Source organism: Cinclus cinclus, chromosome 1 (genome assembly GCF_963662255.1).
Source record: "Cinclus cinclus chromosome 1, bCinCin1.1, whole genome shotgun sequence".
In the NCBI taxonomy this organism is placed as follows: Eukaryota; Metazoa; Chordata; class Aves; order Passeriformes; family Cinclidae; genus Cinclus; species Cinclus cinclus.
This window is the reverse complement of record NC_085046.1, coordinates 13,004,823-13,032,509: the sequence shown is the minus strand read 5'-3', so window position 1 is coordinate 13,032,509 and position 27,687 is coordinate 13,004,823. Positions and strand designations below refer to the sequence as shown.

The following is a 27,687-nucleotide window of genomic DNA, read 5'->3' as shown; positions in this document are numbered from 1 at the left end:
ACACAATGGGTAAGTTATTTAAAAGTTCAGGCTGCATTTTAGAAATAAATATATCTAGAATGTTTATAAAGGGACAGTTTTCTTCAGATTATGATTCTTATGGTACAGTTTTAGGATTATAACAGAGAAACTTGAATCAAAATCAGTAAACCTAAAGGTATTTTTTGTTTGATCAAAGCATGATATACAGCTGCTACATTTTATGAGTCCAATCCAACTGCTGATCTAAACAGTATGAGCAAAGACAAGTTAGGTTCAAATTTGCAACACGTTTTCAATTTCAGGGCATGAGAATCATGAAGTGTTTACTAAAATGCAGCAGAAGATTAATATGTTAATCTCTGCAAGTTACCAAAACATAAATTCATTGAATGCATCAATAACTACCTATCAACTTCTGAAGTGATTTAAAAGGAGCCTATCTGAGTTCCATATCACCAAGCTGTTACATTTGGAGATGATTAAGAACAGGTAAGAGCAGTTTCAAGTATTTCTTTAACCTGGATTAAATATCCATACAGTATCTAGGAGGTCCTATGGAAATCTGAAGGAAACACTGCCATTTCCATAACACGGATGCAATACAGAGGGGCTAATCAGGCACTTTACTTCTCAATAAAAGTGAAGTGAGTGTACACATAACAGCCCATTTTTTAAATAATTATTTGGCAAATGAAAATACAGTTGCTTTTTGGAAGCCATAAAAAGGAAGGAGGCAGGGGGTATATCAAGATGGTTATCCTGATCTTTGCACCAGCAAGCATCATACACCAGCTCCATAACATCTTTACAGAACAATCCTTCACAATATTAGCAAATACCCTCACTCTTTTGCATTTGATGGCCACTCAGAAGACTGAGAATGATGGAATTAAGAGAACAGAGCCAAGAGGCAGAGGGCTAGACAGAAATGCCCTGAAGACCTACCCTGCTTGAGTTGGACCCTACTTCCTACAGTCACAAACCTTTAACTTGCCAGCTAATTAAGCAAGTATGGCTCTATCTCCAAAGATGTAAATAGTCTACTACAGAGTTTATTTGCTTACTAAACCACCACTTTATCACTTGGAAGGACTGAAGTCTTAACATTTTTACTAATTAGTAGATGTCAGCTATTATTCTTTTAAGATGTATAGCAGGGGGAAAAAAGTTTAATTCCCTGCTTTGCAATACACATATAGCTGTTCAGGTGCCTAAATACCAACTCCAAGACATTAGGCCAAAGGCAATGCTCAAGTTATTTAGTTCATTTGCATCTGAGTTAAGTGTCTGTATTCAGCCCACATAACTTCTGACGGAGCGTGGAAGGAGGAAGAAAAATTAATTCATTATATTTCAGCAACAGAACATATTTTTACATGTACAGAACTGAAGTTCAGTGAATTGTTTTGTAGCAGCAAGCATCAACATTAGTAATAATTCAGGAAATGACTGTCATTCTAAGACAAACTATTACACCACTGCTCTGCATCTGTTTCCCCAGTGCAAATCTGTCCATGTCTGTGAGCAAGCACCGGTGCCAATGCTCCATGGCTTGTCTGTGGAGCAAACAGGTGCAGGAGCTGATAGGGAAGAGTTGGGAGTCTCAGCCTGCATCTGCGACGCTGGTATTGTGCTTGAACAATGTCATAAAGTGAAAAAAGCACTGCCCGGTGTCATTCATCAAAGAACTATGATGGGTGTCAAGAAAAGGAATATGTTCTCTGCTGTCAACTTGTTTTAATGAAAATTCATTGCAATATTTAAAAAGTTTTCAAAGCTGACTTCTATTTCTGACAGCTGACAGATTTATGAAAGCTACTTTTGATGAAAAATGAGCAACAAGATTAAAAATATTCAAAACAAAGAAATCAATGTAGCCTGCCTGAACGTGCCAAAGTACTAATAGAGGAAGAGAAACTAACTCGGTAAAGCAGGGACTGTAGAAGAGAACCTAGGCAATTTAATAGCTATATTTAAAATTTACAATATTTTAAAATTTGGAAGAGCCTTTAATGAACAAATTGACTTCAAGTGTGACAGACTGTGGAACACTGTGGTTCTCTCAAGCACGAACATTTTATGTTTGACCTTGCTCTCAATAAAACCAGAATGAAAGCAATGAAAGACAAATGGTATGAGTTATTGCCACCTCAATTTTCTTGGGTTTTCTTTTCAGGAAACAATTCTGTGGAATTTCTTTGGTTTTCTGAAGTTTTTCTTTTGTGGCTTTTTTTTTTTTTTAAGGAATTAGCAGATTAAGTGGAAAACTACATTATGAAAACTTTCCATAATTCATATTCATTTTAAACATGATCAGCACAGGAACAACTGAAGTGTTTTTAAGTCTATAGCAACCTTTATAACCATCTCTTTAATACAACAGATCTATGTTCAAGACGCTGGGTAAATTTTTTTCTGACCCGTAGGAATAACCATAACCACCATCATGTTCTACACTACTTCTTTCCAACTTTTGGTCATGAATTCTATCCTATGCTTTGTAAACCACTTGAGGAAAGATTTTTGAAATCATTCCCATTCCTACAAAAGTTCTGGCTCTACTTGAATATAAAAACAAGAGGAGATAAAAGCCATTGGTGCAGGAGGAAAGCTACCATATTTACCATCCTGGAAACATTACTCACACAACCGGAATGCTGCAAGGGTTGACTGTAAATTCTTCAGAAGGGACAGGCAAGCAAGGAGAAGTCGGGTAGCCCTGTATATGTTAGGAACTGTTTTGATTGCTTGGAAGTAAATGATGGTGATGCCAGAGGTGAGTGTTTACGAGGAAGAATCAGGGAGAAGGCCAACAGGGTGGATATCCTGGTGGGAATCTGTCACAGACCACCTAACCAGGAGGAAGTTGCAGAGGAAATATTTTATAAGCAGCTGACAGAAGACTCACAATTGCTGGCGCCTGTTCTCATGGAAGACTTCGACTTACCAGATGTCTTCTGGAAATACAGGAGAGAAATAGTCCAGGAGCCACCTGCAGTTTATGGAAGGTGACCTTCCTGACACAACTGGTGAGGAAGTCACCTAGGGAAGGTGCCTGTTGGTCCTGCTGTCTGTAAACAGAGAAGGGCTGATGGCTGATATGATGGTTGGAGGCAGTTTTGGGCACTGAGATGACAAAATTAAAGTTTGCAATTCTTGAAGAAGTATGAAAGAGGCAGAACTACCACAGGCAGCAGAACTGTCACCTTGGACTTCCAGAGGACAGACTTTGGCATGTTGAGGACCCTGGGTGACAGAGTCCCTTGGGAAGCAGTACTGAAGGATAAATGAGTCCAGGAAGGCTGGACATTCTTCAAAAAGGAAAATGTAATGGCACAGGAGCAGGATGGCCTACATGCTGAATGATAAAGCATTGGGGAGAAAGATGGGCCTGACTGAACAGAGAGCTTTGGCTGGAACTCAGGGGGGAAAAAAGGAGAGCTTATGATCTTTGGAAGATGAGACAGATCACTCAGGAGGACTACAAGAATGTCATGAGGTTATGCAGAGAAAATTTGAAGGACCAAAGCCCAACTAGAACATAAATCTGGCTATTGCCATGAAAGACAATAAAAATGTTCCTATAAATAGATTAGCAACAAAATGAAGGCTAAGGAGAATCTCCATTCCTTACTGTATGTAGCGGGAAGTAGAGTGACAAAGGATGAGGAAAAGGAAAATGTACTTAATCTTATATTAAAGAGCAGTTCCACAAGTACCTAGTCCCTGAGCTGGAAGACAGAAATGTGGAGGAGAATGAAACCACTATAATCCAAAGGAAGCAACCTGCTACACTACTTGGACACACTCGAGTCTACAAAGCCAGATGGGATCCACCCAAGGGTACCAAGAGAGTTGGGGGAGGTGCTCGGTGAGCCCTCTTCTATAATTCATTTGCACCCATGGTTAACCAGGGAGGTCCCAGGTGACTGGAAGCTGGCAAATGTGATGCCCAACTACAAGAAAAGAGGAAGGAAGATTCAGGAAACTCCTGGCCAGTGAGCCTGACCTCAGAGCTGGGAAAAGTCATGGAGCAGGTGTTCTTGAGTGCCGCTGCACAGCACATACAGGACAACCAGGGAATCAGGCCCAGCCAGCACTGATTTATGAAAAGCAGGTCCTGCTTGACCAACCTGATCTCATTCTATGACAAGGTGACCGTTTACTGCATGAGGGAAAGGCTGTGGATGTGTCTGCCTAGACTTTACTAAAGCCTTTGACACCATTTCCCACAGCATTCTCCTGGAGAAACTGGCTGTGCATGGCTTGGATTGGCATGCTCTTTGTTGAGTAAAAAACTGGCTGAACAGCAAGGCCCAGACGCAGTGGTGCTAAATGGAGTTGCATCCAGCTGGCAGCCAGTCACCAGTGGTGCTCCCCAGGGCTCACTATTTATCTCTATTATCTGTTTAATACTGTTATCAGTGATCCGGATGAGGAGATTAAGGGCACCTTCACTCAGTTTGCAGGGAACACAAAGCTGTTGGACAGGGGTCTCTGCAGAGGGATCTGGACAGGCTGGATCAGTGAACTGAGGCCAATGGTCTGAGGTTCAACAAGGAGGAGTGCAGGACACTGCACTCGGGTCACAACAACACCTACAACACTCCAGGTTGGGGGAAGAGTGGCTGGAAAGCTGAATGTAGGAAAGGGACCTGAGAGTGCTGAACATGAGCCAGACTGTGCCCAGGTGGCCAAGAAGGCCAGTGACATCCTGGCTTAGATCAGCAACAGTGTGGCCAGCAGGACCAGGGCAGTGATTGTGCCCCTGTACTCAGCATTGGTGAATCTCAAGTCCCATTTCCAGTTCTGTCCAACACAAGAAGGACATTGATGGGCTGCAGTGTGTCCAGAGAGAGACAACAGAGCTGGGGAAAGGTCTGGAGCACAAGTCTTAGGAGAAGCAGCGGAGAGAGCTAGGGGTGGTGTTTAACCTGGAGAAAATCACACACTGCAACCACCTGAAAGGAGGCGGTAGCAAAGTGGGGACCAGTCTCTTTCCCCACTAACAAGTGCCTTTGAGGAAATGGCCTCAAATTGGGCCAGAGGAGCTTTAGATTGGTTTTTAAGAAAGATTTCTTTACAGAAAGGGTTATCAAGCATGAGAACTGGCTGCCCAGAGGAGTGATTGTCCCACCATCCCTAGAGATACTTAAAAGACGTGTGCATGTGGCACTTAGGGACACAGTTTTGTGGTGGCTTTGGCAGTGCTGGGTTAACAGTTGGACTGATGATCTTACAGGCTTTTTTCAACCTCAAGAATTCTTTAATTTTATCATCCTAAATCTGTAGTACATTATTTTTGCTTTTTTTATTATTTTTTTCATTTCTTGACTACATCTAATTCATCTGAAAGATAATTTTCCTAATATTGACAAGAAAATTATGATTTTTCAGTTTTAAATTTGGACCACATGAGACATCTCACTATTTCTGACCCTACTGAGAACTAGAGTAATAAAGCCTGTGGGAGAAAAGAGAAAATTAAAACAACATCGATTTTTCACAAAGAAAGTACCCTAGAAGAAAAGCTGTCAGTCACAGATGACAAGAAGCCAGTTATAGCAGAAGCGTGAAATGTGAGCATCACTCTCTCACTACTTTCTATTTATTTTAAATAACAGATGAACAGTCATTAATATTTACTGTATTTCAGATTAGTCAGATAACACAATATTCAGCCTGAAGTCAGATTAGGCAGCAGCTGGTTAGATGGATGTCATCTGTCAGGGGGCTGTTCTTCTGAAAGCCACTAATACTGTCAGTGAAAATTACAGTCTACAAATCAAAAGAATATAAGTGTTTGAACTGAAACACATATGAAATCAGACAGTTCCCACTGGATTTTCCCCATGTGCTATTACCTCCATGATCAATTCACACTTCAAGTGACAGAAATTGCTGAGAAAGCAAAACATTGCTGGCTTTCTATCTGAGAAGTATATTTTGAGCCAGGGGACATATTTTTAGATAATTAATTTTCTTTCCTTTTTGTCAAGAAATATCAAAATCAACCTGCTGTAAAACAAAAAGCTCACTCGTTCTTGTACAGAAAAACAGGGGGCAAAACTTGGTTGCCATTACAAAACTGACAACATCTTAGAAATGAGATAAAATCCTTTTCCATTAGTAAATTCTGTAACATTAAAATGCAACTTCTTCTAATAGTATTAAAATGAAAACAAAGACCATTCACTCAGAACTTCAGTGACTGTTCAAAATTCATGTCAAAATATTGCTTATACAGCACAAAAAAACCTCCCACAAGTTCTATACTAGGCAAGGATCATCATTCCACAGAACCAGCGACAGCACTTAAAACGTACTTTCAAGTACTGAAGGGTACTAATACCCTAATTTTCTGTTTCTGCTAAAGTGCTGAGAATATGAGCATTTTGAAATGGAGTGTTATGATACTTATATCCAGAAATCATTCTTCTGTTTTATTTCTCCCATCTAGTTTGTATTTGGCATGCTTTTCCCCCCTTAACTGGAACAAAATGGCTAAACCCAGAAAGGTATTATTGCAGCTGACAACAGTGTCTTTTGGAATGCATCATCCCCAAAAAAGCATGCTGCTTCCTTGCTAATCAGGGAATGCCACCAAGAATTTTAAATTAATAATCAGTGTGCAGCAGTGCTGGCTGGGTGCCAGCAGGATGCTGAGTTTGTACAGAAGGGTGGGCAGCACTTGGAAGGTGAGGCAGGAGTGTATCCTTGTGCTGAAGGCAGTTCCTGCATACCAGGCTGTGACAGCACTGAGTGTAGCTGGAATGTCCTGTGACAGTCACCAGCACAGTGGAGGCTGGACCACAGGATCTGCAAGGAGATGCCAAGAAAGCTGGGCTTAACCAGTTTAAAGAGGAAGCTAAAAGAGAATATTGTTGCTGTCATTTGTGACCTAATGGGAGGGAAGAAAGAAAACAGAGCTGGGATCTTCTGAGAGGTGACCCAGAAGTGGGAGGAGATGCAACAGTCACACTAATTACAACACCAGGAAGTCAGAGGAGGCTTTGGAAACAATTTTTCACCTTGTCAGCAAACACTGAAACAGGTGCACAGAGAGGCTGTGCAACCTGCAGCCTTGGAGATGCTCAGATCCAGATCAGGATCTGTTTGCAGCAAGGGGTTGGTCTTGATGCCTGCAGAGGTCCCTTCCAGCCTCCACCATCCTATAGCTGTGACTGTTTTGTTTCTTACTCTCCTCAGTGCCTACATCTCAACAGCAGAGAAAAAGCATTCAGCCAAGGCAGGGTGAGTATTTCCAGCTGTGAGAAGTTTGGTGAATACACTCACAACCCACCAGCCCAGCATGCTGCACTTGGCCTAACTCAAACCAGTCTTCTGTGGGTCAGCACCAGCCCTCTGTGGGCACAACCAAGAACAAGGACCTACCTTCCCTTGTACTTCCTTCCCTCTCAGCACTGGGTAATGCCATGCACTGCCAAATGGAATGGCCAATTGGCCACTTTTCTCCCTGGGCTAGGAGGGCTGGAATCTTGAATGCCTTTTTTACCCAGCTTTGCTAAGAGAGACTCATTCTCCATAGTTCTGATGACAGCAAAGCTGCTCCCAGCATCCAGACTGCTCCTTGCAGCAGAGGCTATTGTAATATCCCTTCTCCTATGACCTGTCTTTTTTTTCTGGCAGAGTTATTGGCACACTGACCCCACTCATCGCAACCAACAATTCCCAGTGCTGAAGCCAAGGAGAGATGGGAAGCATAACTTGTCAAAGTAGGGGGTCACACTAACCTGCAGCACCACCACAGTCTTAGATCAGCCAAAATCTGCCACCAAATCACACTTTCAGGAACCAGAAAGTGTTGTTAATCATGTTAGCTCTTACATGAGTTATAACAACAATTACTCAAACAGAATTAAAAAATAATAGCTCGATTTAGATCAGATGAACCTCTAAATTGTCAAAATAAAGCCTAATATTTTGCTTGCATTAATCACCAATTAAATTTGAAAACTGCCTGGCAACATGCTGTTATTTTAACACCAGAACAAAATATTTCTTGAGATGGTGTGACTGTATGTAATACCATAATAACTTCCAGGACAAGGCACCAAGAGAAGGAATCCACAACTCTGGAAGAGGATAACTTCTCCCTTAGTGCACTGGAAATCGGCAGCAAGGAGGGCACTAACCAACACCACTGCAGCAAATGCCATCAAGGCACCGTGATTTACAGTGCTGTAGGGAGCACTCCAACACACACATCTACCACAATCTCCATGAACAAGCCTCAGTAAGAAAAGGAAAACATGAATTCAAGACTCACAATGGCCAAACCTCTCACTATCATTCCTCTCTGCCTCAATTTTACTCTGTTTAACTGAAGGTGAGTTACTACTTCACCAGCTACAACCCACCTCACCCTGCTGCGACCACAGTTTTAATAATAATAGCTAACCACTATGGTTAACAGCTTGCCAGGCTCCACAGGGAATGAGTTTTGCTAGGCCAACTTTCTACTAACAACCCAGCTGCCAGAGGAAACTACACACTCTTATCTCCCAGTGCTCTGTTACACATATCACATGCTTTTCCTCTTTACATGCTTGTCTGGTTTCATTTTTTAAAAAATAGGATCAGATTTTTCACAACAAATCCTCAGGCTCACACTTAAAGCTGATTTCCTTCTCCCCAGAGAAGGCATTCGAGATACCCCAGAGAATTCAAAACAAACTCTTGCAAAAGATAGAAAGAAAATCACTAGATGAAAAGAAAATCACAGATCATGGTTTTCAAAAATAACATCTGAAAATTAAATGAGATTAATTAATTTTTCTTTACTGCTTAGTTCTCTTAAATGATTACAAATAATTTGCTGGTAGCTGATGCTATGGCTTTTTGCTCACCAGACCTGTCACACACCAATAGTCCTGATCCTGGCATGTCTGCTACACAGTGATGTTAAAAACCCTTTTGGGCCACCTCCTTCCTTCACATCCCCAGCCTTCTCAGTGCCATTTTTTCCACTCAGTGTTTCTTTCTAATAAGACAACAGAAAGTGGAACTCATAGGCCTTTGCCTGCTCTCAGATGCTCATAACAAGGGATCTGGAACACTCTATTAACTGAGTCATATTTAAACACAGGGACTGGAAGATTTTCTAACAACACCCTCTTTGTATGTATTGTTCCACATCTGGGATAGCGGACAGCAAACCCTGCATTGTTCAGGATTTATGGAGCTTAAAAGAAAAAAAAAAAATAATTGTTGTCTCAATTCTGTAGCACTCCATGAAGAAAAATAGGAATAGTAGTGAATAAACCACAAATCTACAATCTATGCAAGCCTTGTATGAGCATGGAACTTTGCCAGGTTCCAAAATGCTGTATGCAACACATAAGTAGTTATCAGGAAAACAGCTTCAGATCTTAATTAATCCACTGAGGCTCCAGCCCATGTCCCAGTAATCAGTCAGCTGGTGATGACAAAGAGAAATAAGACTTGATAGGCTCTCACAAAACAGCTAAAAATAAAACTGGGGCTGTTTTTTATGTTCCCCTGCACATAATGATTCTGCTCTCAAATTGTTACTTACAGTTTATACCTCATGCAACTGACTTTGTTCTTCATTCAAAAGATAACAAGAGGCAACCATTTCTCCTAAAACTATCAAGTATTTTATACATTATGTTGCATAGTACTTCTACACCCAGGAAGACCAGCCTACGTATTTCTGGAATGTGATTTCTATCCAGATCAATCAATATGACAGTATCAGCAGCCTGTGAATGTAATTACCATCACAATTTCTACTTCAGAACAGATAAGCCTAGGAAAAAACAGAATAAAAAAGTGATCCATACTAATAAATAATTTGATGGGAAGATTATCTTGAAATAGGTTCATTGCTACATCAGATAGGATATTTGATATTGTTGTGTTTGAACACCTTATGACTTTCTATTTCTAGTAAGTTAGTCAAGCTAACAAAAAAACCCCAAAGAACAGCAAGAGAAGTGCAGCAATTTGCTTTAACATTTTCTTACATCACTGTACTTCAGAAAATGCAAAAAATGTTTTCTCAAAAATGTTCTCAGATTTTTATTACTATTTTACCAGTAATTTAATAATTTTATCGGGGGGAGGTCAAAATTAAATTTTATCACAAAAAAAGAAAATAAGAAATTAAACTGCAAAAAAGGGAGGTCAGTGATACTAAGGCCAAGGAAACAGAAAAGGATTTTGCAACACACTGTGTTTTTGAGAGAGACCTTGATTGATATCAATCTACCAAAATATTTTAAAAATAATTTTGGCTTGCCTGCCTGTATAAGCAGAATCAGAGTCTTGTTCCTCCAGGAAACCACCCAAGTGAAACCACATATATTGTTAGCAGCAAAGTCTACTATTGTCTCCTAAAACAGCAAAGACAAAAGCAGAGTTTTAAATGCTCTCAGATGTGAAACATCTATTAGAAAAATGTTAAAAAAAAAAATAGCAATAAAGTAAATCAACAAAGAAAAGCATTTTTAAGTACCATTTCTCCTGGTGCTGTAACTGAACTACTGCTCACTCAGTAACCCTGAATGGGAATTTCAGGTCTGGAATGAGTCACACTGTGCTGAGCAGAGTTAGGTCTGCCTGGTTGAAAACTGATCAGATTCTGGTAACTTCAAACCCATAATTTTTAAAGTCAACAGTAACAAATGCAGTTGTGTTTTGTGTTCAATACACACAGAAGTAGCTGACCTTGCAGGAAGAGGGGGACTGCAGGCAGGAGGTAAAAATGGTTTTGTCTCACTTAATTATAATGATCTGAAGATTGAAATAAGACCAAGCTTGCAGGAAAAAAATAACATTTCTTACAGTTAACTGGAGCATTTAGAAGGGGAAAAAAATACATTCTTGAGTTAGAAAAGCCCTTATTCAGATCTTTCCAATACACAAAAGTTGATCAAAATGGACCTTTGTCTAGAGTGCTTCATTTCAGATGTATCACCCACTAACATACTGTAACCAAGCCAAAGTAGTAAAAGTCTCTTTAAACTACTCCCATAATTCTGCATCTATGAGTACTGCAGTTCAGACACACACCCCTATGAATAAGAATTTTAGCAAAGCACTTTTTTCTGGAAGTGATGCCATAAAAGATTTAGCTAAAGCAGATGATGCTTTTTTCTTTTCAATAAAAATAGAATTTGGAAGATTAAATAATTAGACCAACAAGAATACAGACTCCGATTTGTTCAAGCAACAGCCTGAATTCATATTTTTCACTAACCACTAGAGGTCACACAGTAACCATGGCAGACATCCAAAATCTGAATGGACTCAAGAACCGTATGGTCTGTTAAAATCAAAATACAAGGGTACTCACTGATTTGCACCCACAAATGAAATTCTAAAATAGAGTAGCCTAGTCCCCCAAAAGATTCAATGAACTTGAATGTCCACAGATGTCATTTAGTATTTTACATCTTCATAAAATTGAGATTTATTATTTTCACTTCTAAAAAACACATAAAATAATGGGTGGGGGTGCAGAGGGATTGTCAGAGCTTGCAGCGCTTTTGAAAGTTTTCCTGATTTCTTCAAATATTTCCTCATTTGAACTTCTGGAACTTCAAGCAAAACAGCTTCAGCTATATCTATAATTAACACTAAAGAATCACAATAAGCTGGTATATTCGAATATTTTACAGTGAATTTCTTGCTATGCAAACGGATATTTTAACATTCCAAGAACAAGAGAAAGAGTGATGAAACTAAATACGACCCCACATACATAAAATACATTGTATTTTTAATCTCATACCAAAGTTTACACTGGACACAATAACTCTCATTCTCTGAAATCTGAATTGATATATGCCCTCAAAATTTTGACACAGTCAGAATGGTCAGGGTCTGAAAACTACTTGCTTGCAAGAAATTCACTTTAGTGCTATTGGAGATCTAGTCTATTTCAAAGCATTTGAAGAAACACTATTTCCAAAGTGTTAAAGTGCTTTATGTTATACACAGCTAATCAAAAACTCCCTGTAAAGTTCATTTAAACTCTTCAAGAAGTTGCACACAACTGCAGAGTGAGAGATGGATCAGAGTCAGTGATCCCTACTCCTTCCATATTAGGCTAAATTTTAGGTATCAGTACACACTTTTTATTCCATTTACAACAGTTCATACTGCAACCTCTCTTTGGAGACATTTCATTTAATTAGATCCCAGCAAAGAAATAAAAAGAAAGACCTGGTATGAAAGTCTTTTACTATGGCAGAGCAGCACTGCCAAGGCATTAAACTGCCCTCTAACCCAAGAACTGGTCCCACCAGAACAGGTGCTTCTTGTTGACTTGCATTACCTGTTCTGGAATAAGTAAGATATTTCTCTCCCTAAAGCTCTCAGTCTGGTACATTTCAACATTAAAAAAAAAAAACAACAAAAAACCAACAAAGAACAGTGGAACAGCTGTAATCTGAATAATAATTTTAAAGGTTTCATCACCCATCATGTTTTTCAGCACAACAAACAACACTACCAAAGCTCACAGGACACATTGCACTATAGGAGCAATTCCTTGAAACAAAACAGAAATTCATGTCTCGCATCTTAAAAGCAGAAAAGATGCAGACTTTTCTCAGCATAAAATTAACACCATAAATATATCTAGCCCTTAAGAAATATTACAGGAAAAAAAATCCAGCTTTACCTGCACACAGCTTGTATGTATACACATACCTACACACACAGATTGCAAATGAGCAGAGATTACTTTCCGCTTCATACTAACACATTTACAAACTCCATAAAAATTTAGAAGGCAAGAAATTTTTTTTAAGCAATAACCAAATACAAACCTTCTTCTTCTGTGCCTGCCTTTTCTGAGCACCCAATGTAGCAGACTTAAAGCTAAGAGACTTGGACTGTCTCCTAACTTTCACTGAATCTCTCCGGCGATCATATGAAAAAGACGATGACTTCTTTGTAATTTTTCTCTTAGGCGTGTCTGCCATTTCATCCAAAGTATGGTTACCTTCAAGTTAACAGCATCCCAAGAAAATAAAACTCAGTATCACCAAGCCCCCACCAAGCTTGTATGAAATAGTCTTCAATCCTACAGAAAATCTAGCAGCCTCCAGGGAATGGAGCCCACTGAAAAACAGTTTCAGGTCTTCCAACAGGTTGTAAAAATGAAAAAAGCTGATGGTCCTGCAATGCTGTATGTCACTGAAGAGTAGGCAGAACTCCTTGCTGTATAAACTCAAACAGGCTTCAGCAGTGATGCTAATCTGAAAACGTAGTGACTATCCTGCTGAGCACGCTGAAGGTGAACGGGAGGTAGCTCCCTGCACACCAACAGGGTGTGGAAGTACACCAACAGGGTGTGGGGATGAAGCAGAAAACTGGGCTCAAAGCATCTTCTTAACTCCTTCCTCTCTGGGCTACTGCTGGGAAGTCAACTGAAAAGTCAAGACTGGTGAGAGCTCCCAAAAAAAAGACAGCACTATTTTCCTCCCTTTGGATCTAAAGCCATTTCTGAAGAAACCTTCAGTATGCAGTAACCACCCCATTAAATGCATAAGGGGCCCTGTTTTAATCTAATTTAAGTATTCCCTTCTCTCTCTTTGTCAGTAAGACTATTTACACTACAAACCTAGGAGATACTTCAGGTCAACTAGAAAATAAAGTATCTGACCCTGAACCTTACCATCCTTCCTGGGAAATAACTATGGAGTTACAGCAGTCTCTTAAGATCTGTTGGTATCAATGAATAAGAGAGTAATGAATTTTCATCCTAGTGACAGTGTGGGAACCTTATCAGACAGCTGAGATTGCAACTTTTGTACCAGGACTGTGTTTAGGTAGGAATGTTTCTCTTGCATAAGGTATTAGCCAAGGAACCCTACAAGGCTGTAAAGCCCCAAGTGTTGCTGCTCCTGATTTCCATTAAGCAAAACACATCCAAAGGGCCAAGTTCTACAAACCATTTAATCCATGTTGAAAGACAAGGAGGAAAACTACCTTCGACAAACTTAGGCATTGTCCAGGGCCTCTTCCATAAACTTTTCCTTATTTTATTCATGATGCTACTATGCGTACAAAACAACTGTGAATAATTTATAGTTGCAGGATTATCCATTACTATAATTAAGCTCTAATATGGGTCAGTCCTCTGGTGTATGAGTCTCACCACCTCTGTTAGGAAATATCTGTGAAGTTGGAACAGCATTTCTTTTAAGACCTGCTGATCTCAAGGACTAAGAAAGTAGTGCTAATGAATCCCCATAACCAGCCTTTCCTGCAATTTCTCCCTTTGTTATAGGAGGAATAATATACCTCTAGGACACAGTGATATTGCTAAAATTAACCAAAAGTTATCAGAATGTTAAGTATTTTTTAGATATAATGGCCTAATTCTAGATTCACTGCACATTTTTGTGGAGATTTACACTGTGAAGGATTAGAAAGCACAGCTTTATATTATCTGCAGCTGTATCTAACCAGTGAATCTGTAATTATTACAAGATACAGAAAAAAATCCATTATAAAATATTTTCAGTACAGTCTTTCTTAATTGTGATGTGCTTATAATACTGTAGAAGTCATTGTCCATAGCCCCATATTGACCTTCTGTGCTACTAATATTAGACAGTCTGTGACCATCATCATTTCAACACCCTGTGGTTTTCTCCAAAGTTAAGATTAAAGAAACTTTTTCTCACAAACTGAAATCCTATTTAAATTACCAGTTTCCATGACTTAAAAGCATCACTTTTTGAAGAGTTATAATAAGCAGAGAATTCAGTATTTTGTGCTTGCAAACCACAACACCTCAAGAAAAAACATGTCCTCCAAAACTCTGTGAATTATCTACAGCATTTGGTAAACATCAGAGATATTCTGATGAAAATTAAGGTCAAGGAAAGTTTGAAAACCTTGTGCAGATAGCTACTCTTATGACAGTTTCACTTGATGCCTCAGATGTTGCACTGAAAAATCCAAAGAACCATATCTCAGTATCACCTCTGCTTCTACAGCCAACTATGGTTTGCTTCTTAAAATATTTTTCAAGGCCAAGATACTGCTCCATTCAGACGCTGCTTGTGGAGAACATTAATCTTTACCTGAAGTCAGTCTTGGCATTTGCTCTGTGCTTTTTTTTCCTAGTTCTACAAAATCTTTTTTAGTTGCTTGGTTTGGTGCTGGAAGAAGCAAGGGCTCACCACCAGCACACACAGCAAAGAGATCCCACCACCCATTCCTTTCTCCATCCCTTGCTGCACCCACAGGGACCACTCCAGCAGCCTTGCTGCACTGAGAAGCAAGTTCTCAGCCCACTCATGTTCTCATTCTTCCTCTTCTTCCTTCATGCCTCAACCACTCCCAGCTGCAAAGTCCTCTCCCTTTCCTCCTCAGCTTTCCAGGTCTTTTGGTGAACTTATTAAATTCATAAAATTGCAGAAAAATACTCAGTTTTTCAAGGAAGAGTCTTCTGCCACTTGAGTGAACAAATTTGCTACAAGACAGGGTCCAAAGAGCCCTCTGGTCATGAGGCCAGGCAGCAGGACTGGGATGAAAATACTGGGGAGAGGCAGAAACAGGGAAAACTGCTGGAAGCCTTCTGAGACCTGGTTATGTACCTTGCACGTAAGCCAACGTGTCCAGAGGTGTATTGCAAAATCAGAAATGTTCTCCCAAACTTAAGAGCTAGCTCAGAACTCATTAGTTTGTGTTTTCAGTTAAAGCAGTCTCTCTCCAAAAGCACATCACCTTTGCCAAAATGATATTACATCCACCATGTTATTGTCTACTCCCTGCACACTTGTGCAACTCTTCCTGACCAGCATTCATCATCCATGTTCAGTTTCCCACACAATAATGGAATTTGTCACTCCAGTATTCAAATCTCCCTTTTCTTCTTTCAGAACAATTGCAAATATATTGAACAATACACGCTCTGTTTTCCATTTTCCAACCAGTTACACATCCATAAAACCCTTCCTCTTATTCCATGCCAAGTCTGTGGGGTTTTTTTGACTGTACTAACCCAGTCACTGCTGCTCAGGTCTGTCTTTCTGCTGAGAATACAGGCATGATATTGAGATACGACTTTCTTGACAACACTGTCATGATCTTCCCCAGTGTATCATATTCCTGCATGGGCCTGCTATTCCTCAGAGAACAATTTTTACCAAAATATTCAATTTTCAGAAGTCAGATTTACCTGCAGTTCTTCAGATCCCATGGAAACTGACTTACGGATTTACAAATGTCAGTCCTCTCCTATCTGGGAGTTCTTAGTGCATTGATACAACTGTTTCAGCATTATAGGAAAGGAATTGAAACATTGCAATTTATCCCAAAGAATACACAGCACATCATGACACCACATAGCTAGAAAAAAATAAGTGATGATGAGATTAACAATTTGAGGAACAGTGTTGAAAGAGGTGAAAAACTAAGAACTCCAGTTAGGAGACAACATTTACATCTAATATCTCATACGGATTGAAAAATGCAAGTTCCAATATTCATGTATTATGATCTTTATTTCCTCACTTCCATGGATATATGATTATTATTATGTTCATCCATGAACACCATAAAATTAAAATTTAGTTTACTATTAGAAATACTACAAGCATTTAAATTCCATTCTTTGACTGAAGATAATATTTATATTTTGAGTATGTTATTTTCAAATATATTTTCATTAAACAGCAGCTGGGGAAAAAGGCTGCGTAAATACTTTGACTTTCTGCTTTAGATTCATCAGTAAGACAGACATAAAAATCATCATGTGGCCATCCCAGCAATGAGTCAATAGTGTTAATGCAAAAACACCTGGTTTAAATAGACACATTCTGTTTTTACAAACTTTTCAGAATTTCAGTAATACAAAATGGTCGATCTCTAAAAGCATAATTAAAATAAAGCCCACTGCCAAACAGTAGATGACATCAAGAGCCCATTGTTCAATAACTGAAGTTTTTTAAGAGAAAATCATGAGGTTGTTATATGATGGGTTTCTTTCCCAGTATCAATACTTTCCCAAGCTTGGTGGCTCAAGCAGTTATTTTAAGCTGTTACAAGAACAGAAAGCCTTATGTTCAAAATGTGTTTTGCCAAGTCACTTGTGAGTAACAACAAATTGTTTCAAGGTCATCTTGTTTTCCTGGGACACTGGGAATGAACAGAACAGGAAGAGAGAAGCTGCACACTGTGGCAGAAGATAATCATGGCAATAGCTGAAAATTAATTTGATAGAAAGGTTTTGAGGGGGAAAATGGCATCACAGTCAAGGTATTCTAAGAAACATATTTCTGAGTAATTTTTTTGGCATTTTAAGGTTTTGCTGTCCGATTTGCTGCATGGGACCCGGAGAAGATGTACCTTCATTCACCCCAGGGTGTTAATCTGTTAATGGCAGAAACAAGCACAAAAAGTTGTTATTCTCTACCTAGGATTTTAGGGTTAAATTCTTAACTTGCAGCATCAAAAAGAAATCACATGTAAATTCAGCTGCAAGTTTGCTTAAATGAGGCAGAGACACCCAAAATTTAGAATAAACAACACTACTTTGAGTATTCTGATTATGTGCTGATGGAAATCTAAAGATAACACAACTTTATCTGCACAGCTTTAGTTGACTTCAAAAGCTCTTTAACATTTTTGAGTGAATGAACAGGGTTACCAGAATTTCATTCTTTCTAACAGCATCCTGTTGTCACTGGCCTATCTAAATTTACTACAGAAATAGAGTCTTGTATAACTGGCCTGAAAAATAAAAGAGAGCAAGAATCAATAGCAGCAGGATACTGTAATCACAGCTCTTCAGTCCCTAGCTGGCCTTTAACCTTAACATTATAATGCATTTCTTCAAAATAGACTTATTTCTGTGCAGGCTTCTAGTTAGCATTTGTTACAAACAAAGTACAGTCATCCTTTCCAAACCCACATTTTGTCTATCACATGCCTCTCTAACTCAACAGAGTTTTCCAAGAGGAAGTAAACAAAACAACAGTATTATTTAGAATTGACCATCTGTTTTAATACAAAACCCCAAAGTTCATTTCCTTTCCACTACACTAGGAAAAGGTCCAAATATGCCTTCATATTATGTGAAGAAGCTGCTCAAAGACTTTTTCCCACTAGAAGTCTTCACACTTCTTCACACTTGAAGCAAGCAGGCACTAACTTCATAATAATATTAATACAATCTCTGTAGGTCGCTTAAAAGCAGATGCAAATGAAGCACAATCGATTTCCCTGAAATTCAGCTGCAGTTTGCTTAGTTAACACAGTTAAGTTTAGCTCATCAATGTTTACAAATTCCATTTCAGCATAGATCCATGAAATTAAACTCCATCCCATTCTAACCAGAAGTATTCCACTCAAACCAGCAACTTCTTGTGTGTCCTTCTGGGAGGTTCAAAGTTTGTCTAAGCAGCACTAAGCACCGACATCACCTTGAACTTCCAGTGACCTGGGCCAGACCTAGCACCACACACACAAACACTGTGGGAAGCATGAGACTTCACTCCAGACAAGACCAAACCATTTTCCTCTGGTTTTTATCTCTGCACTCAGTGGGCGTAAGCACAAATTATGCAGGGTAAAGAGCTGACTGAATATTTGAAAATGTTAAGTCGAGCAAAGAGAGCCCATGCCTGCCTTAGTTTAGAGAAAGAAAGCCAGGCTGTAAATCTAAGCATATACCAAATAACTGTGGTTATTTTTAAGAGCCAGTGTTGAATTTATCAGGACAGTGATAAAAGAATTTATTAAGATGCCAAGGCCTTTAAGACATTTACATATTTTTAATCCCAAACTAATCTGGCAAAAAATAAGTATATTGGAGCAAATGAATTTATGAATAAATGGCATTAATTTCATGCCTACACGGTTTCAAAGTAGCTCTATTTGCCCAGCTGATCATCACAATCAGTGGCTGTTAATGGCAGATCTTTGTTCTCTTTTTTCAGCAATATAGCTACACCAAATACAGACATTTTGATCTCTACAGCTTCCCACTGAGCATTTCTATTCATTTTTAAAAAATACTTATAATTGCAAACAAACTTAATTTTCAAGTCCTTCAAAATACAAATAACTACTTCAGTGAGAATTCAAATGTAAGCAAGTTATATTCATACATACACTTTGGGTTTGTTGGTTGTTGTTTTTTTGTTTTTTTTAATGAGATTACACCACAATTTCCTCAATAATTTTTCATGGATAAACAAGGGTCTATGGGATCTGAGGATAAGCACTTTCATATTACACCCAAAGTGTGAGAATTACTAATGTGTCTACATGCCTCAGTCTAGCCAAAGAAAACACAGTTAAGGATGGTTGGGTTCTGGCTTTTTTCTGCAGTTGGGTTGGTTTTGGATTTTTTTTGCTGCTGAGAGCGTCTGCCTACTAAAAACTGAACTGAGGTCATCAAGTATGCTATCATCAAGTTGGAAACTTATCAAAATGACATATGTTTTTTGAGAGTCTTCATAGAGAGGGCTACTTTTGCAAGTTACAGAAATCTGAACAAAACAGGCTATCAACCTATCTTTAAAATATTGGTCTAATCACTAAATGCACAAGAAATCCATATTTTTATAATAATGGAAGTAGGTTATACAGCTGACTAAATGCTAGCTGAAAACAGAATCCTGATTCTTGTAGAAAATATTTTTCAAAAACAATAACAAGTCAGCCTACTTGTATTCACAGAGATACATAAATTTTAAAAATACTGGTATGTTTCCACTGAAAATTATCCATATTTCCATAGTAAAACCTGGGGAAAATTACATTTCAATAAATTTTTAAAAGTTTTCCAAATAAATTATTCAAATGAGCATTTATTATTTTTTTGTTTGTAAGGTTATTACCATTAACTGCATTAACCAAGCAACTTCACATGCAGTGATATTGTGTAATACAAACGTCCACATCTTATGCTGGCTAAGTTAGAGTGCTTCATGCACTTTCTCAATGAACTATGTTAAAGGGCTTAAGAAAAGCTGTTTCAGAAAGGAACAAAGGAACAAAGGAACAAACAGCTTAGCAAAATCAGTCTTTCTATGTAGTTTGTTTCATGTTTTGCTCCTTTTTTTTAAGGAGGAACACCACTGAGCATCACAAATTATTCCAGAAAGCAACTGGCTAACCCTTACTCATCCATTCTGTTTTAGTAAGTGACAAGAGAATAACAAAATACAGGGACAGAAGAAGCTAAAAAAAGTCACCCTACCAAGCTGCATTTTAATGTGAAGGATGTCATGAAAGATATTTCTCTCATTCCATTCAGAACAGCTGCTCTAAGGGTCTTTGTATTTGTTATAGGACAGAACATTTTCTCCATGGAGACAGTGGAATAGGAGTAAATATATTCTTCACATCACTTAAATGTTTTATTTTACTGTGGCAGTTGACTATACAAAGCAATAAATCCATCAAGAGGACAAGTGGTCCTTAGCTGCTCTGCATTCTGTATGGTGCTGATATGACACTGCACAATTATAGCATAAAAGCACCACCAAAGACAAAAATTACATTTACCACTGATCCTTAAGTCTAAAGAACCATGGTAAGAGCAAACTGATTTTCAAAAATACAAATTTCAGGTAGTAAATAACAAAACAAACTTCAATAATGTAAGGAACTTCCTCATGAAAATGAACACTAAAACAATAGGTATTCAGTTTTCCACTATCCTAGACTTTTTTGTCCCAATTTTTAAAAAGACAGATATAGGCAAATGTTTAATTTTAAGCACAGCTAATCCTACAGACCTCAGTAATCATTTAATTACATGTTTAGACACCATCTGTTTAAACACTGTTTTACAAGGTATGTTCAAGTGTACAGATACAAAATATCCCTAACTGAAAATATATTCCAAAGCTCACATTAATGAGGCCTGCATTAGGTTCTAGCAACAGAAAACCACTTGCTATGGGGGCAAACAACCCAAAACTAAAGGGAGCCAGGAAGGTCAGCTGTAAAACACACTACAGGAAACTAAAAAACAATGACTAATCACCAAAATACTTAGAAAGACCCAAAGGTGAAGGTCAAGTGAGAATGACTAATTCAAGGATATAAACCAGTACAGCACAGTGCACGTTTATATTGCACCTTCCTAATCAGTGCTGCAAGGTCCTCTAAATAAAGGAAATTTAACTCATAGGTGCCATCAATAGACATGAGCCTAGCGAATGAAGAGATAAATACTACTAATTGTTAAGTATCTTGTCCATCTATACACAAAAACAATACTGCAATAATGACTTTGCTTGCTTCAATTGCAGTCAGACTTTTTCAACTATTAGTCATGCACATAAAGACACCCACAAAGTATCAGTGTGAGGAATTGCCCCACTTGAAGGCAGCAAGGCAAGGTAACATCCAAAGAATAAGGTCTTGAAGTCGCTAGAATTCGAACTTCTGAGGGGCAGGGTCATGTGAAGAGCTAAGAAGTGCATTATTCAAACAGGTCTGTGTGTGTGTATGTATATAAAAATATATATATTTAGTGACAACTTGCACCAGCCTCCCTGCGGCCTGTAAATAAAAGCTAAACTAATCACACAGCTGAACACTTCAATATGAGATAACCAACTAGAGGTTTTAATTAGCTTTTCATGAAATCTTATCTGGGCACTATATTTATGGAAGAAATTCCTGAAAACTCAGCACTGTTATTCTATACATCTTGAGTAATTCCAACATTTCAGACAGTGAGGAGTCTTCATAGCCCAAGACTACTCACATAATTTTTCTTTATAAAGTCCTGGTTGAAATAACCAAATCAATTAAGTTTTGTCACAAGAAACAACTACAGGCAAAGAATCTATTTCTGAAAAATAAGCCTAAGAGTCATCATTTGGCCAGTTTTCAAGAAGCCTTGACAGTGCCTGTTCCAATAGAGGCAATTAAGGGTACTGTCTGTGAAAGAGTGTGGTCTTGAAATGTGTTTCTAGACTGAAGTCTGTATCAGGCTCAGATGCTTTCAAGGGCTTCAGCAAACACGTGTGGCTTTCCAGAGAAAAGTAGCATATTTACATGACTTTACAGTTTGCCACAGTGTTTCTCACCTACATGTTTTTGAACAAGAAATTCAGAGATTCTTGTATCTACAACTTCAAACAAATAGCCAATAAAAAAGAAGCCTCTTAGTTGACTGCGAACTAAATCTCTACTTATAAAAGAATTAAACCATTCAAGGCCCAGCAGTGTATAAATTATTGTCTCAAGTTCTCTGTAACTAGCAATTCCTCCAAAAACATTTTTTGAAAATAAAATAAATTTTTAAAAAATCAACACTCAACAGTTTAAAACCAGCATGGCTTTTTGCACATATTAAATTGGTAACACAAAGCTACATCAGCTAACAGATGTTTGGGGTTTTTTTGCACATTAATGTTCCACTGTTTGAGGTTTTTTGATCCTTGCAGCCTCCTTTTCCTACTTGAACTGCTAAAGAACCAGAAACAATGGAAAACCCATGATTTCAATTTTAAAAAAACCCCGTGACAGTAGCCAATTTCTCACATCTGTCAGGCAAACTACATAAAAAAATGTCTAAAATCTTTGTGTTGACTCCCACTTTGGGACACGTGCAGGAAACACACACCACTGATGAGCTGACATGCAGTTTGTGCCACGCTGCTCTTGTAGCCATTTGTACTTACACGGTCTTTGTCATCAGCTACATCACAGAGAATGTCATCGAGATCCAAGATCCCACCATCCCCGTGCTCCAGTCGATGGACTTGTATCCAGTAGTTTGGATCCTGCATAAAAGAAGAAGAAAATAGTATCAGATTGTCACATGCCAACAAGAAAATGCTATTCCACCATATAGTCTGCATCACAGTACTACAAATGCTTGACCTCAAACATCTATTTAGGTCATATTTCTGTAAATAAATGTAAATTGAGATGTAAAGCCCAAGTTCTTTTTTTGAATTGCCTCAGACTAGATATGTAGTCTTCCCTCTTCTACCAGATCTGTATGACTCACAATCCCATCACTAACACATAGGCCTCTGACACATTCCCATTATTATTGCACATTACATTCCCAATATTCCTTGCATAAAAGGAAAATACATTGTCCTCAACATAAAGCATGTCAGACAGTGGTCAACAGGCACAAAAGGTTAAATGCAGCTGTAAAAGGTGTGAGATTTTTACAGAACAGCTGTAAAAGGCACAAATCAATATTTAAACACCATCAAAACACTTTCTACATGTTCTTTGCTAGAGATGGTAAACAGGATATCTAAAACTTATACTAAGAACACTTCCCACATATAAAATAAAATTTATATATACACACAGATACATATACACACACATATATGCATACAAATGTGTGGGTGTGGCTCTGTGTTTATGCATGTATCTAGCAGTAACTGGGAAGACTGGCTTTATAGTCTTTATTATTACTTTTGATAGCAAAGAAAGCCATAGGGAATAAGGCTGTGTTCACAAAGTGTCTTCAGCACATGACCCAAGTGCTGCTTAGTACTCAATGTGCTATTCTTAAAGGATTTGTTTCCACATGGGGGATGCTGCCCTGTAAACACAGGACCTGATCATGATACATAATCCTGCTTCTCAAATACACCCCCCAACGCCCCAGGCTGTTGTTCAGTGTCTCACAGTAAAAGACCTTCCTTGCTTTTCACTGACAAGGCATGGCTGCACAAAGTTTCTACTGGGAGGACCATCAAACTTGCATCAACTTGCAAAGTTCCTGACTTCCTAAAAATAGCAATTAGCATCAGCCTTTTCAGGTATGGTGTCTAGAAGTGACAAAACAAACAAAAATAATAAAAACATCACACCAAAGCCAAATCTGAACCTAACAAAAACCCACCCACACTAAAAATAGAAGTCATAAATAAATAAATAAGCCCCACCCTAAAAGGCTTGAAAATATTTTGATTTCCTAAAGATTGAACAGGACAAGAAATGGGACTACAAGATTTAATCTAAATCCATACATGTATTTTAATCCTGACAGAACATGCCACAAAAAAGAATATCAAGAGATGGATCCATCTTGATTTTAATATCCTAGATCTCTATGTATTTGTACATGATATATATGCACAGGTCAAATATTTTGTAGTTATTTGATAACTGTGAAACGTAGTTCATTGTTTGTGTAAGTATATCCTCCTTAAATACTGCTGCAAGGCATCATCATCAGATGATCAGATGTTAGAATTACATTTTACAGTCATTAGGCTAGTCATTTCAAAACTTAAACTACAAACTTTTTTTCTCTGATTTCTCTAAGCATTAAATATCATTAAGTTCCATTTCTTCTAAGCAAGCACTTACACAATTAACTGGATTTCTAGTATGTGGGTTTTCACATACTTTCACTAAACAGACTTACTGTTTTAGCACATTAGAGGAGATAACTCAGCATATATTTTTTAAAAGTAAAGATTCAGGAATAATTTAAAAAATAGTATTACATTATTCACGTTGCCATGTCTACATAGCTAGCTAATACACAAACCTGCTCTGTAAAAAAGGTACATAATGCAAATACTAGGATAAACTTGTAAAGTTTGAATACTCCACTAGTACAGGAGGGCTGGACAAAGTCTCCTGTGTACACCAGAAATCTTTCAACATTTCTTAAGAAAAACGCTCGAAGGGAAGTCCACTGAAGAGATGTCTTTATAAAGTCTGCTCTCAAATTAAATGGAAAAGAGACCCTTCCTCATCCTCCAGCCCATTAAAAAAAATCTCCTCTTTCTCTCATATCTATACCAAAGACTGAAACACATCTGCAAACACCAAGACTTAGAAGACACAATCAAACAGACAAGCTATGAAGCACCTTGCACTCGTAAAGGTCTTGATTCAGGTTTCCTCTGCTGAGATTCTCCATCTCAGAGCTAAGCTAGAATTGAACTATAGGCAAGCCTTCATGGTAAAATCATAGATGGAAAAACTAGTTTGGGCTTTAAGAGAGGCTGATCCCTCATATGTCATCCAATTCACCATTTTTGTTTGCAACAATTAATCTTTTTACTGAAGAATGGAAACATTAAAAATGGATAACTGCTATGCTGGCTCAGTGACCTGACTACATCCATCAAAACAAACAGCACCCAAGCTCAAACTACAACTTCAATATCCATGTATCCTTGTTTTTTGCTTCCTACCACAACTATTTCCTACCTTCAAGGCAAATGTAAAAAAACATTCACGATTACAGAATCAATAGCAGAAACACCCATTTCTAAATCACTACTGTGCTATTTCAGCATGCACAATCTACTTAAAAATAGCTTTGATATATAAGCTGCATCATTTCTGCTAATTACTTCCTTTTAAAGTTTCTCAATATTGCATAAGAAGTTTTAGTTAGACTTCATTTCTACTGCATCACCTATTAGTACTGCCATAGCCTGAACTGCTCTGGTCGCTTTTCCTGTCAGACAAGGTCCTGATACAAAACAATATGTGAGCAAGACCAGACAAGAAATATAGAAAACTAGTTTGGCAAGAATTTACTCTGGCGGGATTTGGTAAGTAAATATGAAATAACAATGCAACTTTTCATTAAAGACCTCTCCAAACATCAGAACAGTCTTCTCTTGAGGCCCTTTTACTCTATTAAAGGTTTTGCATAAATCAAGGTTTTGGTGGGGGAGGCTTGGGAGGGAAGAAAGATCTAGGAGGGAAGGGTGTACTCACATTGTACAGAGATTAGTTACACCATACTGGGGGAGGAAAAAGAAACTATAAAAGAAAACAACATTGAAACTAGTGATTTTACCAAGTTATGAAAATCCACAGTTGTTCATGATTCTAAGTTTTAGCAGTTATTGCTATATATTATTCAACCAAACAACATAAAAAAACCCTAAAATGCATAAATGTTCACATTCAAATTCCTATTCTGTGATCTAAATTGAACATAATGTTGTACTAGAGTCAGCTCATATGCAGTCTGCTAAATATGAAAGAAACTGAACCAGACTTGACGCAGATTGGAATTTAAGTACTCCTACATGGATATTTGAAGTGCATCTGTATTCATGGCTTGGTCAAGTTGCATTTCTCCATCTCAGCCAGTAAACAGATATTCACAATTCCCAACGCAATACCAGTCCTCAAACATTTTCTGAAGCAGTCAAATAAACTGTTTTGGCTTAGACCAGTTCCTAAAGTGGAAATTGGCTATTTCCAGAGTTTACTGGAGTTGACATAATTTCATCTGGGGCAAAGTGGTCCAGTTACCCCTTCAGAACACCTGAATACCTTTGGGATCATCCTCTCTGGGTGGCAGTGCAGGGCTCTCAAGTGAGACATCAAAAATGAGGGACTGCCACCAATACTTACCCACAGTGATCTACTAAGGGCAAGAACAACAGGCTGCTTACACAGGCTAAAAGCAAAATGTCTTTGAGTCATCAAACAGAAAAAAAATGCTAAGCATATCAAGTTTAGTGAGTTTCTGTAAAAAAAAATGGAAAAAAAGTATGAAACAAAATATTTTAAATCTCCTACAAGTTTTTCAAGAAACCTGCTTCAGAGTTACAGTTTAGTCAGGCATGATGCTGTTGTTTCAAAATCTGAATTTGTATATTAGAATCAGATTTTTACATTTTGTCAATAAAAACAAAGCTACATTTATATTCTTTCACTACTATCATTGTGTAAAAAGGTACTGCACTCTCCAAATCTGCAATGCATTTAGACAGAAAAACAAGTGGTGATAGAAAACTCATTAGCTTCACTGTTCCACCAATGTGTAAGTTAGCAAAGTGCAATTATTTTGAAAAAGCTGCACAGATGCCTTTGTCACTAGTTCATGTAGAAGAACCAGCAAGTTCACTTCATTGAATGCAAGGACAGAAGTAATGCTAACCTGATTTATAATATCTTCATTTAAATATTGCATCACTCAGCTCAAGTCTAAGCAAGTCAGATCTCCTGTTTCCTGTCTACACCCATTTAACTCTTCAACTTGATGATAATTATAATGGTAGTCATAATTTAAGCTCATGAGCACCACATTTTCTAATCCTCAGCAATGGGAGATAAATATTTGCTAAGTGAACACCAGCACTGAGACTGGAAGCAAAAGCACATTACAAGGGCAGCAAGAATGCAGCAATTCACATTCTATTTATTACATAAAATGACTTCTAAAAAGCACAGAGGAAAAACTGAGAAAACCATTTGTTTAAGTAGTATCATTCAGCACTCTGTAGCTAACAATTTCATGTTCCCACATAATGGAAACAAGAACCATATGTGGAAAACAATATGTAGAAATCAGAATGGAAACAGCAATGTGTTTTTATTAATGACATAGAAAGATTACTTATTCCTTTACATCTAAATAAGTGTCTTGGTTTTCACAAATGTACCCTTTCCAAAAATATACTGAAATATTTAACATTAAAAGTAACAGTAAATAAGTTTATTCTTTAAAATACTTTGACCCTATCTTACAAGAAGACAGCACCACAAACCTCTGAGAAGTAGCAGTCTATTTAACAGAAAGCAGAAAATCAGGCTCCTAAAAGCCTGGCAAACAATGCTTGGTGTTTACTAATTGTGCCCACTACTGCGATTTAATCTCACCTGTCACCAGCAGGATGTCCTGAAGCATCAGAAAAACGACATGAATCTGCTTGGCTACAATTATGTATTTGGAGCTGGGATGGCAGAAGAGAGTGTGTGTGGAATTTC

The 27,687-nt window shown here is 38.0% G+C and overlaps 1 protein-coding gene across 8 annotated transcripts in view; it reads right to left on the bottom strand.

Moving 5' to 3' along the window:
- Nucleotides 1-27,687, bottom strand: part of PARD3 (par-3 family cell polarity regulator) — a 440,918-nt gene that overhangs the window by 371,182 nt on the left and 42,049 nt on the right. For all 8 annotated transcript variants that reach the window (XM_062506759.1, XM_062506784.1, XM_062506750.1 and 5 more), the window contains exon 2: nt 22,644-22,745. In XM_062506759.1, the coding sequence (XP_062362743.1) occupies nt 22,644-22,745 (102 nt within the window). The remainder of the gene's footprint in view (nt 1-22,643; nt 22,746-27,687) is intronic.